General features: G+C 38.2%; 1 protein-coding gene across 6 annotated transcripts in view; it reads right to left on the bottom strand.

Annotated features, from left to right (window-relative positions):
• Positions 1 to 17188, bottom strand: part of cv-c (crossveinless c) — a 186760-nt gene that overhangs the window by 14847 nt on the left and 154725 nt on the right. For 5 of the 6 annotated variants that reach the window (XM_069137569.1, XM_046633897.2, XM_046633896.2 and 2 more), the window contains one exon: positions 12852 to 12923. The exons of the other annotated variant lie outside the window; for it this stretch is intronic. In XM_069137569.1, the coding sequence (XP_068993670.1) occupies positions 12852 to 12923 (72 nt within the window). The remainder of the gene's footprint in view (positions 1 to 12851; positions 12924 to 17188) is intronic. 6 annotated transcript variants of the gene reach the window in all.

The following is a 17188-nucleotide window of genomic DNA, read 5'->3' as shown; positions in this document are numbered from 1 at the left end:
TGTTTTCTTCTTTTCAAATTTATATCGAAGAAAATGAAGAAGAAGAAGAAGAAGAAAAAGAAGAAGAAGAAGAAAAAGAAGAAGAAGAAGCAAAAGAGGAAGGAGATGAGGAACTATCATAAATAAATCTTGTTTCTTTGATCCAAATGTGTGTAATTCAGTGCCGGACGTTCAAGTACGTAATCCACGGAGTGCGGTTCATACGTACACACGATCGTGTCTCTTATTTATATTGCACAGAGATATACAGTATATATTTATATCGGGCCTTGTGGTGCGGGGGGGGGGGGGAGGGGGCCGGGTTCAACTAGGTCAATTGGTGACTATTCATAGTATACGCGTTCGATTACGTGCCTGACTTATGACTGGCAATTAACCGTGTGAGAAAACGAGTGCCGTTGTGTTAAAAATAAAAATAAATAAATAAAAATAAGATAAAAACTAAAGCAATACCGTGTCTATAAATACGAAACGTGTGCGCAAGTTTCGGAGGTCAATATATACATTATCGTTTATTTTTCGCAAAAGTGACAACTGCGAAATTCGACGTGTCCTCCCCGCTTGTAGCTGAAATGGACTCTGCCGTTATTTTTGCTCTTCGTTCCCGTCTCTCTTCCCCATTTGTCTGCTATTTTCACTGCGATACGGTGACACTTGAACCCAGCTGCTGCGATTAAGATTAGCGAAAGAACGACTGGCGCCGTTTATCTATTCGCGACGGTGTAATCTGGAAAAAGTCACTAAGTGCACACGGGGATAATTATAGGAGAGAAAAATAAAAACAGTCAAGTTAAAAAAAAAAAAAAAAACACCAGCTCAATAACAACACGTTGTTCGATTCGTGGGCGATTTTGTCGTGCAGTTGGATTATAAATCTATAATATCGAGGCGTGCTTGGTGAAACTTTTACAAGATAATCGCGCTTGCATCCTTGAATCTTGGCTATGGTGACGGATCAAGGTGACGAGTTGCATAATGTAAAATATCCCGACATAACGCGTTACGACTCAAACTAGCCAGTCCATCCTTACGTCCTACGTTTACTCTCCGACGACGCCTCCGAGTCTCGGAGGATGATATTACATATCCAGATATGGCAGAGGCACGTCGATTTCGCCAATCGATACCGATTCCATTATCGCGACAAATTTTCGTCATCCAGAATTAGACGATGTTAAAATTGGCGTAACAAGACTCACCTCTCATTGTAACGCCTTCGCACCTGCGGCACATTCGTGTCTCTTCTTTAATTATCTTTATCTCTTTCGGTACACAGTCGTCGGTTGATTACGCTATCATCGACGTGTGTGAACGAAAAAGTGAATATCTTCTTCTTCTTCTTTTACAGGTACTCCAAAAAAATTCTCTTCCATACACATTGTTCTCATGATCGGTGAACGTCTAGCTGATGACACAGACTCGAGGGCAGAGCATCGGACGACGGTGTAAATTAACCGCAAGGCAAAGCGGTTGTTATTCTTGTTTAAAACTTGCTTAGAGGTATGCCTGTAATCCTGGTATAGTCGCAGTTACGGTATCATGACTGTACAAACGACTGATCGGTAATCTCGGGTAGCAAACATCAACAGCACATCGAAGACGTTCCCCTGTCACTGGATAAGCGGCCGATGCTTCCGACCCTGATGTTATAAACCGAGGGTGGAATAATCGGGTGATGTCAGTTACGAAATAACCTTATCTCTTCGAGCTCCTATCGATGGGTAAACGAACTTCTGACAGCTACCGTTCGTTCCGAACTTTCGAATAATGGGAGACAGTCAGTCCTCCGCTTATCTACACAGTGTTACAGAAACCGTGTACACTTTTCGGTCATAACAATCAATCCTCTATTCCAGGATGAACAATAACAGCACCGATTTGTTTGTCCGGTTAAACACGTAAGTATGTCTCTTACTGTGTAAACTTCTGAGCGTCGACTATTCGTCACTAGAGTTTATATTCGCTACGATATGAATGTCACCGAATCGAGCGACGTTGGGAGTACAAGTTTAGTAAAAGTCCTCTAAAAGTCACACAGAGAGATTCTTTTTGGTTCACTTAACAGCCGTGTGATCGTCGGTTGCGAATAACTGTAGTAACCGTTCTTCTTTGGGATGAAACTCCGTTTTATCGCGCGATTCGAGGATCATGGAAAAAGTCGCACGGTGTCATCGCAGTCGCGATCCAAATAGGAGCAAAAAATTTCTCACAAATTTCAGCTGTGATTTGGAAGAAGAAATAAAAACTAAACGCGCCTAAAAACTCGCCTAACTTTACGCGGTCGTACTCGGTGCGTTAGCGGTTAGCTTCCAACTAGTGATCGGCCAGCTTGGGCGAGCATAAATGAGGACTTTGTGAAACCGACTGAGAATTGGTGGGGGAAACCAGCTAGACGCTCGACTTGTGGTGGGAGATAAGCAAAGGCGAACCACGATGTACGGGAGAACGACTGAGAGCAGCCAATGATCCCGGCAATGCGCCTTGATCATCCTCCGGATCCCGCTTCTCCGTATCACCGATCGCACATGCGGCTCTAATTTGTCAATTAGTAACCAGGGATGAATGGAAAAAGGACCCGGTAAAGTGACGCAAAAATTATTGGAACCGACCAAACGAACGGGACGCATCGAAGGTCGTCAATAGTCCAACCACACTTCGTTTACGAAGAGAACATTGGATTTGTCAGGTACATTAGCAAGTCCTCAACCCTAATTACACTGCCTCTGACCCAAAACGAGATCCAGTAAGTTTTCGAAGGTCAGAAGCGACGGAGTTTTCTGCGATTTTTTAGTTACGGTGTACTCTCGGTACCACGTCATGGTGCGGTTACTATCGGAGCGTTTTGAGAAGAGGCACCGAGCGAGAACCTTAGTAGGTACCTCGCGCCCTGGAGCAGGGTTTGACGGTTGGTTTTGGCAGAGAACCAACAGATGTGTCAAAGACCTTTTTGTTTTGGTCTGCAGTGGGTAAGATGCATGGCGTTGCAGTATGAACCTGGTTGTTTGGACAGAGTCCAATCCATAAAGGGGCCGATTCGGATGTAGCAAGTTTCGATTAATCAAAGAGGGAAAGCTCAGAGCCGCCTCCGCCTATCGCGAGTCTTATAGGTGCAAGAACGATTTGGTACCATGCCCAATTTTCACTCCGCGGAAAATCACCTGACGATCCTGGATCGGCAAGAACGTCGTGTGTGTCTCAACCAGAGTCAAAGTATATAATGCTCTGATATTTTTAGCGTCTCGGTTGGGTTAAAATAAATTTTGATGAAGTGATTTTTAACAAGGACATGGATTATTTTTAATACTCTTAACGATAGCGCAAAATTACAACGATTTTCTGTAAGTCAGAGCCAAGTTGTGCATTGGCGATTGTAGCTTCCAACGAACCCCCATAAATTTTGCCAAAATTATTCATCCGTAGACGTAACCTGCCGATGTATGGGAGTGAGAGTAGAAAGCGCCGTAGCGTTTACTTGGCCTTCGAGTTCAATTCCCACATATGTTTTCACGCGAGTCAACCAACCAACCAACCTGCAGAGCCGTACTCGTTATATGCCTGATACACTGTGTCAAATTACTGAATCAGATACCATCGTTAGTCGGAACTAATTAACGATACTCAATATGATGAATTTATCGCGAGAAGCACGTTTCGATCGTGAAAGGTATTTAAATACAGAAACCTTCCGTAGAAATGAAACGAGTTGACCCGACAACGGGGAAAACTAAAATTCAGCTTAAATCATTGAGTCACGTCCACTTTTTCCAACGAACACTTTGACTGTTTACAGTGAAATTGAACGCCGAAGATAGAATTGTAAAGTCGCTTAGAGAATGGACAAAGTTTCGTACATATACGTTGCATTTCGGGATTTTGGCGCGTCATGCGGACAATTTATCGCGGATAATAATTCATTAGCCCGGACATAGAAAATTAGTATTTCAGTCTCGGGTCGACAGACGTCTTGTCTTGTCCTCCCTGCAGCAGGGTATATTTAACCGTTTGGTTTTCAGCCTTACTTTTCTCTCGTTCCCCTCGTCAGATTAGCTTTTTTTTTTCACCTCTCTCCTTTTCGTTATAGTTTTTTTCACCCTTTTTCTCTCGACTCTCATCTTCCTCCCAACTTTCCTACCTTTCGTATTCTTTTTTTTTTTTTGTTTTTACACCCCAGCGTTCAATGTCACCGCTTTAAATAAACCCCGCAAGCACAAGTCCGAAAATTACGCGTAGAGCTTTCGTGAACATCCCGAGTTGCGAGCTCGCGCTAACGTGGATATGCTACTCGACGAGAGGCTGATTCTTGGACTTTTCAAACATAGAAATTCTCTCTATTATAACAAGTACACGTTCTGTGTCTAGAGCTGTATCGCGGTTAGCCAGAAATGACAAAATACATCAGGAACCGGGTGTTATAACTCTCTGTGGTTTCCAACCGGGCCGCAGGTGCCGGCGGCTAGAATAAACGATCCGTCACAACTAGAATTCCCGTTAGAATTATACTCGGCACGTATGAGAGTTTACTCGGTATTAATTAACGATGGGCGACTAATTAGCGACGCGATACATGGAAAACAAAAGAAAAACCGAGGGCTGCAATTAATGTATTCCAGAGGAAGACGGGACGAAGCCTAGGATTTCCGTCATAAATCCGACTTATTCTTAGTGCATCACTGTAAAACATGAGGTGGTAAAGAGTTGCCGGTGTCGACTACTGTGTAGTATGATTTTTGTTGCCAATTTGATAATTCAGCATCACGCGGTATAAGATTGACATTAGATATTATACCGTTGGATTGACATCAGGTAGTTTCAAGTTCATCATCAAATAGTGTTAAATTGACATCACGTAGCTATGGATTGACTTGACATTAGATACCGTTAGAATGACGTTAGATATTGAAATCCGATGGAGTGAAATTGGTATCAGATGGTATTAGACTGACAACACATAGTCTCAGATTTACATCGGATTGTGATGAATTGACATTGGATTGGTATCCAATTTTTGGATATTGGATTAAGATCAGATAGTACGAAGTTGATATGAAACAGTGTAAGATTAACATAATGTAGTGTTAAACTGACATTGGATCGTGGTAAATTGACATTGGACATTAAAATCGGACAGTGTGATGTTGACATCAGACAGTATTAAGAATTAAATTGACACTACTCAACGCTGGCTTATCACACCCAAGTTCAGAACTATCGAACGTTGCAGAGAAACGAAATGAGTCCGTTCTACCAGTCCGTTCGAGTGAAAGAAAAAATAAAATAAAAAAAATAAAACAGAAGTGTTAAAGTCCTGATCAGACGACAACGAGGCTTTTGACGTTGGAATTGGGTGAAAATGAGCACCTTGTCCGGCGGTGAGTAAGCGGCAATTGGTACGTACTCCGAAAGTTCTCCATGGATTCGAATACTACGACACAATAAGAGAGGTGGGCTGCAACGCACTTGACTAAGTCCCGGATTCAGTTCCATAGACTTGAAAATATACTTGACCTCGGTCTCGCTGCAGCAACGGAGGAGGACGGTTATACCCGGTGAATGACGTCGCCGAGTCCGTCCTCCACGACGCACTTTTGACGGTATATTATAGTAGGTACATAGTTGTCTACGTCGTCGTCGTCGTGGTCGTATCCACTTGAGATAACCGGAGGGTGATTTAGTAAGCGGCGAATTGGCGCCAAGGATTTCTCATTCTTTAACCAAAGAGTCGAACGACATCAAAGAGTCGCTGCTCCACTGCTGCTGGAGGAGTTCGAGTCACTTTGAGACGACAACGACGGGTTTTAGTCACGCTCAGTCGATCCCAATCACGCGACTTTGAAACTGGACAGCCATGCACACCGTTTTTAGCAAATTACGTAAGGAAAATCGTTGCGCAATTTATATACATATTGGCCTCTGCTCACGCGGTCAAGGATTATAGGGGGGGTAAAAATCGTTTCTTATTTTTTCCAATTTTTTTGTTTTTTGTTTTTTGTTTTCGGTAATAGCTGAGCATCACTTGGCAATCGATTGCATTCCTGTAAAAAAATTATACACAGCGAGCCCTCGCTCTAATTCAGACCTGCGTATAAATTTCATCATCGAATTTAAACTCGCCATTTTTTTTTTGTCCCCAGGGATTTATATATATATATATGTGTGTGTGTGTGTGTGTGTGTGTGTGTGTGTGTGTGTGTGTGTGTGTGTGTGTGTATGTATACTTATAAATATATATGTATCAGCATGCTGCTGCACAAGAGAATCGCTGCTAACCGTGGCGTCAAACAGTCTGCAGCGAGCAAGAGGATAACCGGATGGAAGAAATTTCTTCTCTGTAATAAATTAGCCAACAAGTGAACGAGTCGTTCTGTTTTTTATTCCGGTCTTCACGGGGTTGCTTGTTTTTTTTCCAATCCCCCCCCCCCCCCCCCCCCCTCTTATTTCGGGTTTTTAATGACGCGCGCGACGATCTTCGCGGTTGATTTCTGGACGACGGAGATAAATCTTTGAAGAAGAGGAAGAGGAAGAAGAAGAAGAAGAAGAAGAAGAAGAAGAAGAAGAAGAAGAAGAAGAAGAAGAAGAAGATGAAGAGGGATCAGAGAACTGGGAAGGATAGGAGAGGAGAGGAGAGGAGAGGAGATGAGATGAGAGAAGAGAATACGCTAACCGATGCGTACCGTCGCGTGGAGGATAAAAAAAGAAACGAAAAGAGGTTAAATTTATTTCACAAATTATATTATTCCCCTCAACAGCCAGACGACCGAAATTTTGTTATTTTCAAAGATTATCGCACCTGACGATACATGTGTGTGTGTGTGTGTGTGTGTGCGCGCGTATGTCAGGCCTGAGAATTGTGATACCGAAAGAATAAAAATAAAAATCGTATACGTACAATATTTTTTCTTTTTGGGAAATACAAGAAATTTTTTTCACGTCCCTCGTTTCTCTGATTTATTCGTGGAAATGGTGTCGTACTGCGGAGATGAAAAAAAAATAAATAAATAAATAAAGAAAAAAAAAAAAAAAAAAAAAAAAAATTTCCACATTTGCTGGAGGAAAAAAAACTTTTCGCACATGTACCCACAACGTGGAACGACGAAATTAAAGTGTCTCGTGTAATAAAAGAAGGATACATACATTTCGGAAATTGCTGTTCCGAGAAACGTGCTTGCAAGAAACAGAAAAAGTAATGGAGGAAAATGGGAAAATCCGAGAATGAAAAAAAGATTCTTCTTTCAGACATTCAATTATATTAAACATGCGAACCGCGCGTATTTAAGCAGCAGCATCAGCTGTTCCACCGGCGGCGTTGACAAACTAATGACAACGGCGACAAAGTGTCTGCAGATTGTTATTTTCCAAAATACATACATATATATATATATATATATATATACATATACACACGCTAATTCCGTTTCTACCCGGTTTGTGAATGTTTATTCATAAATATGCAACAATGTACGTTACATGCGGGTACAGCGTTTTAAATAAACGAGTAAACTCCGGGCTTCATTTTGGCGAAAATAATAATCACCACATTTCCCACGTGTCAAATTTTCGCGGAGGAATTTTTACGCGGTATAAACGAAATTCCCTAACTGGCTCTCGAGTCGTGTGTTCAGCAAAATTCAACTCAACTCCGACAGAAAAAGAAACAACCATATTCGATTCCCTGCAGAGATTTAAAAAAAAAAAAAGAAAAAAAAAACACCAGTTTGCCAGGCTACGATCTATCGATCGAACGATGCGAACTTTGGCCTTGGCCTAGTATCCGATTTACAGTCTGCACTGATTAACGTCACTGCCAAACAGACGAAAGTCTAGGAGGGTAATAAAAATTGCTTTATGTAACCGATACGTGGTGGAGAACCCGTTCTATCATAGACATCTTCGTCTTATTTTTTTCTTTTTTTCTGATCTAAAATATCTACAAGATCGATGAAACGATAAGATAAAAAAAAAAAAAAAAAAACACATACTTATTTTTTTCAAATGACATAATAAAGATAAAAAAAAAAACTGTCCAATGTCATTTGCGTTATGATTGGCGGCGCGAATGAATAGCCGTTTGTGTTCGTGATGTTATAATATACGCAGGTAAAAAAAATGTATGAATATATATAATTATAAGTGCAGACGAGTTTAAAAATAAAATAATTTTAGGCATTAAAAATGGTAATGTTTTTGCTTATTTGATGTTCTCTTTTTTCACCCCAGCGTTGTAAATTCGCTCGCTCGTTCTATTTGTGCGCCATAGATAATTGTCTTCAAGCGTTGGACGTAATAACAAATACAATATGTTGCTGTTCTGCTGCTGCCGCCGCTGGTGCAAATATATTTAAACGGAGGAAAAAAAGACAAGTGTCGCCGAAAATACGGAAAAATATATGCAGGTATACGTACGTTGGAAACAATTTAATATAAACTATATTTAGCACCATTTCTTTAAGGATGATTCATTTTTGTCAACGGTAGTTTTATATTTGTATATGTGTACAGTTTTTTTTTTTTTTTTTTTCCTTTCAATTTCACTTTCCTCGAGTTTTGATAGAAAATTAACCGAGAAACGGGATCAGTGAATGAAGTAAATTTAGAAATAACTTGGTGATAAAGGTACAAGTAATAGATTACAAATAGACGAGGTGAGATATCTTATCGATCAATGAAACGAGTTAAATCTCTTATCGGGTGGATTTATAAAATTTATACAAGCGTAAGGAGTCATTGATAAATCCAGCGTGTCTATCTAACTGGAAATAAATCCACAGCTCAAGACTCATCGCTGCAGTTATATCGACGGAAAAGAAATTTCCGAAAATAATGAGAGGTGAAAGTCTAAGCGTGTTCTTATTATTATAAAAAAAAAAAAAATTCAATGCATGCAAAAAAATATTATACGATTCGGGATTGTAGGATGCTTCTTTCGTATTCATTTATTTATTTATTTATTGATGATAGATGGTGGAAAATACGCGAGAAAATTTTAAATGATATCATTTACAACAGCACCGATTATATTTGACAATTTGTAGTAAAAACCCTGCTGAGGAGTTTTTATAAAATGACTGTACAGTGCAGTGAAATTTTTCTCCAAACGACCGAATTAAATGGCATGCAATGATTCGAGATCCGATAGTAATAAGATGTGATCGTGGGACTTTCGAGGTCTTCCGAAAATAGGGGCGCAGGTAAGCCTCGGGTGGCCAATAAGACGCAAACACGATATAAATAAATATATATGTATACAATGCATATAACGTACACATGTATATATTATAAACAGTATCTGTTTTCCGTCCGGAAATCCGCGGGACGCGATTTAACCTTAACCCAAAAAAACGACGTAACGCATTCACGTTTCGAGCCGAGTTCGTAGTTATGTTACGATATTACCTGTTTCTACATGTACGTACGTAGAACATATCCAAAACGCATTGCCCAGATGCCTCGTGCCTCGATCGATTTCCCAATCGTTTAGAAATAAACAATCCCAACTTATCGCGATCGGCTAAAAATAAGATACGAAGCTGAATCAATTATTCCGATCGATTATCGTCGATTTTATACATGTGTCTATTTTTTTTTTTTTTATCCCGAAAAACGAATTCCCTCACCTTTTAAAACGCGTGATAAAATTATCTACGATATCTGCACACTGTGTAAAAATATTCTAGCGCGGAATTATACATCGCTGAGAAAAATTTTATTTGTTAAGGCTTTAACGTCAATTTATTCTTGCACGAGCATTAAATTTTTGCAACGATTACAATAAAATATAGCAACAGCGATCGTAACGAGAAAGAGTAGTAACGGATTCTAGACTTTCCGTTAACAGCTGGAAAACTAATTTTCATTTTCTACCTAGAATTATATTTTTCGATTGTGGCTAGGAATGAAAATAGTTAAGGTCTGAGCGGTAAACGGAACTAAAAATTTCTCTCGGTAAGTAGAACACGATTTTCTGTCAATTGGCAATTATTCGTGTCAATGTAACGCTATCTCTGTTGCTAAATTTTCGCATTGACACCAAAAACTGTTCTATATACAGATATAAATTCATTTCATAGATTATGTTTAACGTAATAATTCACACACCAGTTGCACCGCGGTCGAAGATACGACGTTGTTAATCCTATTTCATTGTCCGGGATCTATCAACGCTTGCAGCAGCAGCCCTGGCAGTTTTCCCGATGCATATAAATTGCGCGCGATACTGGCAATGCGATTGAGAATACGGGATGCACGTGTCAAGGGACTCGTGACACGTCAATTGACAATTGTACGTGGCAGACGGGCGACGTGAGGCCTGCGTGCAATTATTTTACATGCGCCAAACGCGCCTCCCGTATAACAATAAAACGCAACAAAATGCTTCGGCAATATGCCACGTGCTCCGTTCGAGCGGCTGATCAATTTTATCGAAATAAATCGATGATACGATCGCGGATTCGAAAGCTGTTGACAATCGTCGCGAGTTTGTTGACGCAAAGGTGATTGCAAGCTGCGGATCGTCATCTATGCGGTTTGGATCGTTGGGTAATGTCAAAATTTTACAAGACGTTTGGCACAATGCGAAAAATTTCATTTGTTAAAGTAACTTGAAAAATTGAGTAAAACAGGTACCGCTGAAAAAACTGTCTGAATATTGTTGGGATTACGAAGAACTAGGTACGCCTAAAAATTTTGCGCTAACGTCGATCCGTTTTTGGTTATCGCAACGCTGAATCAGTTTCTGAGGTTTACTCTACTTTTTTTTAGTTAAACAAGGCCTTAACGTCAATTTATCGTTGCACAAGCGTTAAATTCTCGCAACGGTTGCAAGAAAATATAGCAACAGTGATCGTAGTGAGAAAGAATAGTAACGGATACCAGACTTTCCGGTAACAGCTTGAAAACTAATTTTCATCGATCGAAAGTCGTTTTTCGAATTTTCGATCCGCATTTTCGGGTAGATTTTGAAGAATAGATCGTTTCGCGATTTCGTTCTTAATTTTTCGTAACAATTCGTAACGTTCGCGTGGACTATTCTCCATGCACGTATACCTAGGAGAAGAATATAAAAAGAGCAATGAAAAAATGGCAACATAAAGTCGAGGCGTAAAAAGTGGCTTATCGTTAATCGACGTGATCAATGATCAAAGTTGGCGTGTTTAACGCCGGCTAAACGAACCGCGAGTTGACAAGGTGTGACGCAAATAATGCAGCTCGCAGTATCCAGGAATATTTTACCTCGTGCCTGCAGAGGAGTAAATATGATTCATGCTATACCGGTACGTGGAGTGAGCGAAGAATTTTCACTCGATGTTTGAAAAAGAGAACAATGTCATTTCCGGAGCTTCCGGTATCCCTAAGAATGTTGTACGGTGCTGAGAGTGCGTGGATAAAACGAATGAAAGAAATATTAAAAAAAAAAAAAAAAAATTAAGAATAAAAAAGTAGAAAGAGAAGAAAAGAATTGAAAACAAAGTCGATGGAAATGAGCTCGGAATTGAAACGAAGCGGGCAGCTGTATTGCCTACTTGTCGATTCTCGCGAGGCGATATTCCGAGGACGACGTCAACGGATAGACAGAAAAAGAGAAGGAGAAAGAGGAAAAAATCTCAGATCAATCTCGGATCTTCTATCTCCTAGGACTGATCTATCGCATTCCCATTCAAATTTCATTTAAACACCAATTCGGAAGGTAATCTTTCCACATTTCTTCGTATAAACTTCGAGTTAAGAATACAATTTAATGTAAGAAAATAATCAGAAAAAGAAGAAGAAGAAGAAGAAACTACGAAGAAAGAGGAAACAATTACGATTCGTTTGAATAATTTTTCTTCAGTCGAAATTAGAGTCGTTGTTAATTGTCGAATAAATTTTTTTCTTGTTCTCTCTCACTTCTGTTTTTATTTGTTTATTTTTGATACGGGAAAAATAACGTATCGTATCAAAGTCCGAACGATGACGTGTAGTTAAATTATTCTCGCATCGATTCACGATTTATAAAATTCTATATTACGCAACCGCGATGCTATCTGTAGAATAATAAGTGGAACACGATTATTGTTAATTTGTTTGATTCCTGTCGTTTTTTTTTTTCTTTTTTTTTCTCTCTCTTTCTTTCTCCTCTACGTTCTGCTTTTTCACCACGTATACGTATGTATTAGAATCTTTCAAGACGTATCGTTCACCGTCGAAATCTTGAATATTACAAACAGACAATGCAAAACTCGTGACTGTGCTGCATTACGTAACGTAACGCGTGTATACAAAGTATATAGGATACATCAAAATACATTCCTTATTAAGAAAATCTGACCATAATTAAAGATTGTAACGTTATATGCTTATACGAGTTACGTAACTAGTGGACAAACAAATTTAAAAATCAAAGTGTAAAGTGTCAGTGTAAAAAGTTGGTGAGTGTCGGAGAAATCATCGCTTGAAACTTATCTTTTTTTCTATCTCTTCACATTTTCATAAAAATTACATATATATATATATATAAATAATAATAATAGAAAAACCGAAAACTACAAATTAAATATATTTTTATACGGTGAATAGAAAAAAAAAAAATGGCAATGTAGAATATACGTCACACGGATATATGGGTGTGCATGTGTGGTATGAGACAGAGCCAAAAATAGTTAGCTATTTTTCTCAACATCGACCGTCAAATTGTTGTATTGGAATATAACGTGATGTATATACAGTGTTAGAGTACAATTATTGTAAAACATATATCCATAGTAACCCGAAGCGGCAAGGCGTGACCTTTAAAATCTGATAAACAAGTTGAAAGAAAGAAAATAAGTGAGAAGTGAGAAAGAGGAAGACGAATAGAGAGAAAAAAAAAATTAACTCACCTTCGTACATCTGAGCATATTGAGGGAATCCAGCGGCTCTCAACCATTTGCACGCTTCTTGGGCTTCGATTTCTGTAAAATAAGATGAGAAATAGACGAGAATTAAAAATTTGTCACCGTGCTGCCTGCGTAGCGGCGTTGAGGTGATAATAAAAATAAAACATCTATGATAATAATAATCCACCGAGTATAAATCCACGCGCTGATTCTGCAACAATTTGCTTCACTGATTATCTCTATTCAGGATCTGAATGGCTGCGCAGCGGATCGGAAGAACGAGGAGGCGTCGCCGTTGAATATCTAGGCATAAAAGAGAAAGAGAGAGAGAGAGAGAGAGAGAGACGTCCAGGCGGATGCAGAGATGCAATTCCGCGTCGATACGCCGCAGCTTGTATTTGCCCGAATGCACCGATCGAGCGGTAGTCGTAAGTCTATTCTCGGAGAAAGAAAGAGACGAAGAGCTAGAGAGAAGGAGAGACAAGTTACATATAGTATAGGTAACTGCACTCCATCGAGTAAGACAGAGCATTCCTCCTTGCGGAATTAATCTTCGTTAGGAGAGAGAACAGGTATTACGCTTCGACGAAGTGTCATCAATCTTGCGTTCGAGCTCGCCGTTTTGTATTAATGATCCTTCCGATTTTTCAGGAATTATTATTATCATGCGTGCAATATTTATTCATAGAAATCGCAAACCAGGTTCGGTTAGAACCGCTCAGAAATCGTGCAAAGTTCCTTCAATTCGTTTACGATCATTCGGAAGTTGCCGAGAATCAATTTAGAACCAATTGAAACTAATGTGAAATTGTTTGGAATACCTTGAATCAGTTTGAAACTATTCGAAATTATTTCAGAACTGCTTGAAATCAACTAAAAATCATTGAAATTTGTTTCAAACCGTTTTTAATCATTCTGAAATCTCTTGAAAATAGTTTAAACTACTTCGAAAACATTTAAAACAATTTCATTTGGTCGAAATTTATTTAGATCTATTTTGAAATTCTTGACATAGTTTGAAACTACTTGAAATTAGTTTGTAACCGTTTGTAATCGTACTGAACCCCTTTAAGGTGGTTTGAAACTAGTTAGAAATCATTTGAACCACCTTGAATTAGTCTGAATATGTTTGGAGTCATTTAGAAACCGCTTAAAATCGTTGAAAACTGCTTGAAATTAGTTTGAATCAGTCTGAGACGGTTTGAAAAAGTTTTAAATCACTTTTAAACGATTTGAAATCGTCTGTGACTTAATCTGTAAGTAAATAGCCTCTTGACTCACAGCTGTTTCGATACTGATATTGATGATAGTTATCTAAAAACTTGCACTCTTTAAATTCGAATAGAAAATCAATTTCGTCTTGTTCGGTTGTTCAATCCGTGGCAATAGCGCAAAAGATATATGAAAAAATTGAAGATCGTAATCCGCCTTGATTTGCTTTCGTAAAATTATTCCATCTAAGAATTACGCATAGTAAAGTAACTTCGCCAATCAGCTTCGTCTCGAAAGTTTCGCAGATTTGAATAATTACGAATTCATAAAGGTTGTAAAATTCCAAAAGGAAAAAACGCATTAAAATCCTCAATCGTTTCACGGATGAACCCTAAACTCTTTTACCATTTCCAAGCCAAAGTAAGATTTTTTTTTTTCTTCACATTTCGTCGAATGACGCGTACTCGCTGAATTCCTCACTCAATTAGCTTCGTAAAAGATTCTAAAAGTTGAAATTATAAAGTGATCAGATGAGACGAAGACATTAATCAACGTCATCGTGCACGAGATAATAAGAAAAGCTTCGCAAGCAGTAAAAAAAAGAATCGACTAAACACAATCAACAGGCTTTTAAACTGTAAAAGGATCAGCGAAAGAATCAAAGCATCAAAAAAGTCTGGTAAAATACAAGGAAAAAATTCAATCAGATAGGCTCTAATGAGTCGACGTAAAATTCCCAGCGCAGTTCAATGTAAAATGTACCGATCCGTTTGTTTTCTTCTGATTCTTAATTCTTTGTTACGCACGATGATGCAGGAAAGATAGTCTCGAACCATTGAAGATTCTCACGTTTATCTATCACGAATCTGTAGTTCTTAATTTATAGGCCACCAAAACAAAAAAAAAAAACAAAAAAAAAACAAAAAAAAAACGCCTCGAGGAAAATTTCAAGCAGCAAGCGAGTCCGCTGGTTTGAAATCGAACGAATTAACTAGTCGAGTCTGGAGGCTGAATTAGCCCGCTACTCTGAATTCATTGGAATTCTAAACGGTCCGCGTCTTTCTAATCGCTAATTCGTGTCTAGATTCCATTTCCTGTGCCTCGGACAAATGGTATTATTGTTGCGTCTCTGGCAAGGTGTGGAAAATAAAATTTCTCATCCCGTTTCCACACATCATTGTATCTTGCGTAATTTATAACGACGAATTTTTTTAAACAATCAACAAAATTTTCAACCAATAACATAAAACTGAATTTTTTTCTCTCGATATTTCGAGTATCTGACAAAGTTCAAATGAGAGGTTTTGAATTTTATTTCCTTCGAATTTTACCGCTGGAAAATATTTATTAGTGAGGCTCTACTTTTTTGTTAACAATCTTTCACGTATCGATAGAATGGGAATATTTTTTCTACAATTCCGAAATGCGATGTCGATTAATTTTAACTGAAAAAATGATAGACAGAGAGAAAGAGAGAGATAAAAAATACCCTCAAGATATTTTGGCTGGTTATTAGGATGAAGAGAATCATTTTCAAGGATCATCAAGAAATCTTCAAGTTCACACGGACGTAATTTAATCAGTACAGTTAATGGCCTGGAGTGTATGTTGGAGAATTAGAGACGAGCCTGAAAATCGACTTACGCAATTTCGAATGTATAATAATTTAAATAAGCTGTTCTCGACTTCCTCCCCACTTTCCTTCCGACTCGATGCCTCCGCTCGTTCTTTCTGTTTTTTTTTAATTTTTTTTATTTTTTTTGTCAGGTAGATATAAATAAAATAACAGAAGTCGGATAAGTGAAAGAGGAAAAATGTAGAATCCTAAATACACATATTCGTATAGATTTTTCAGTTAAAGGATGATTCCAGTGTAACGGGTGAAAAAAATTTTTTTTTTTTTTTTGATGGTTACAATACACCAAATCGGTCTGATTTTTTTTTTTTTTGTTATCAAATCAAAGCGCTAATTAGGAAGATAAAGTAAATTTTCAAGCGTATATTTTGATTCGCATTTTCTTTTTTGTTTAACATTTCTCTCGAAACGTGGTTTTTTAAAACGGTGAACACTATCGAAGGAAAAGTTTCCAAGCTATTCCCACTTCTTATATAAATCACATTAACGAGGATATCCTAGTTTGTATCGTAATTTTTGTAGCCTGATAACGACACGCAATAAATAATATCGTGCCATTCAATTGTGGTAGGTCGAGGTCTCTCTTGATATTTTACTCCCTCTTTCTCTCTCTCTCTCTCTCACCTCACTGGAAACGCGGAATTGTCACGTATGCGTCTCAGTTTTTAAACGTATAATATGAGCGCTAAATTGTATCTATATCTATACATATATGTATATTATATAAATAGACATCAGACTGAAAATACAATAGACAAGCTTAATCATCGCTAATGAATACCATAACGATAATGGAACGGGGTTTTTTGATTTATACTTCTTTTTTTTTTATACTTAGTAACCGTGAAGTATCAAGATTAGTGTATATAAACGATACGTAGAAAAATGAACGGGCGGTTTTTCCCAATCCCGGTAAAATTTTGATGTACACTGAGAAAAATTTCATTTGTTACAGTAACTAGAAAAATTCAATAAAACAGGTATCGTTAAAAAAAAAGGTGTTTGAATATTGTTGGAATTACGAAAAACGAGGTACGCTTAAACATTTTGCGCTATTGTCGATTCTTTTTTGGTTATTGCAACGCAAAATCAGTTTCTTCGGTTTACTCTACTTTTTTAGTTGAACAAGGCTTTAACGTCAATTTATCGTTGCACGAGCGTTGAATTTTCGCAACAGTTGCAAGAAAATATAGCAACAGTGTTCGTAATGAGAAAGAATAGCAACGAATACTAGACTTTCCGGTAACAGCTAGAAGACTAATTTTCATTTTCTACCTAGAACTACATTTTGTCGATCGTGGTAAAAAATGAAAATAGTTAAGGACTGAGCGGTAATCGTAACTAAAAATTTCTCTCAGTGTAGAAAAATCTAATTCGCAGAAATTTAAAACCGTTCGCACGTACGCCTCGGGTATGGGATAAAAATATAATAACATACGAATTATTGTTAGCTTTGGGTATTTGGCAGAACTGTCGAGGAGTTTTGGAATAA

This window comes from Neodiprion pinetum, chromosome 7 (genome assembly GCF_021155775.2).
Source record: "Neodiprion pinetum isolate iyNeoPine1 chromosome 7, iyNeoPine1.2, whole genome shotgun sequence".
Lineage (NCBI taxonomy): Eukaryota > Metazoa > Arthropoda > Insecta > Hymenoptera > Diprionidae > Neodiprion > Neodiprion pinetum.
Note: the sequence above shows the minus strand (reverse complement) of the source record. Positions and strands in the feature narration are given on the sequence as shown.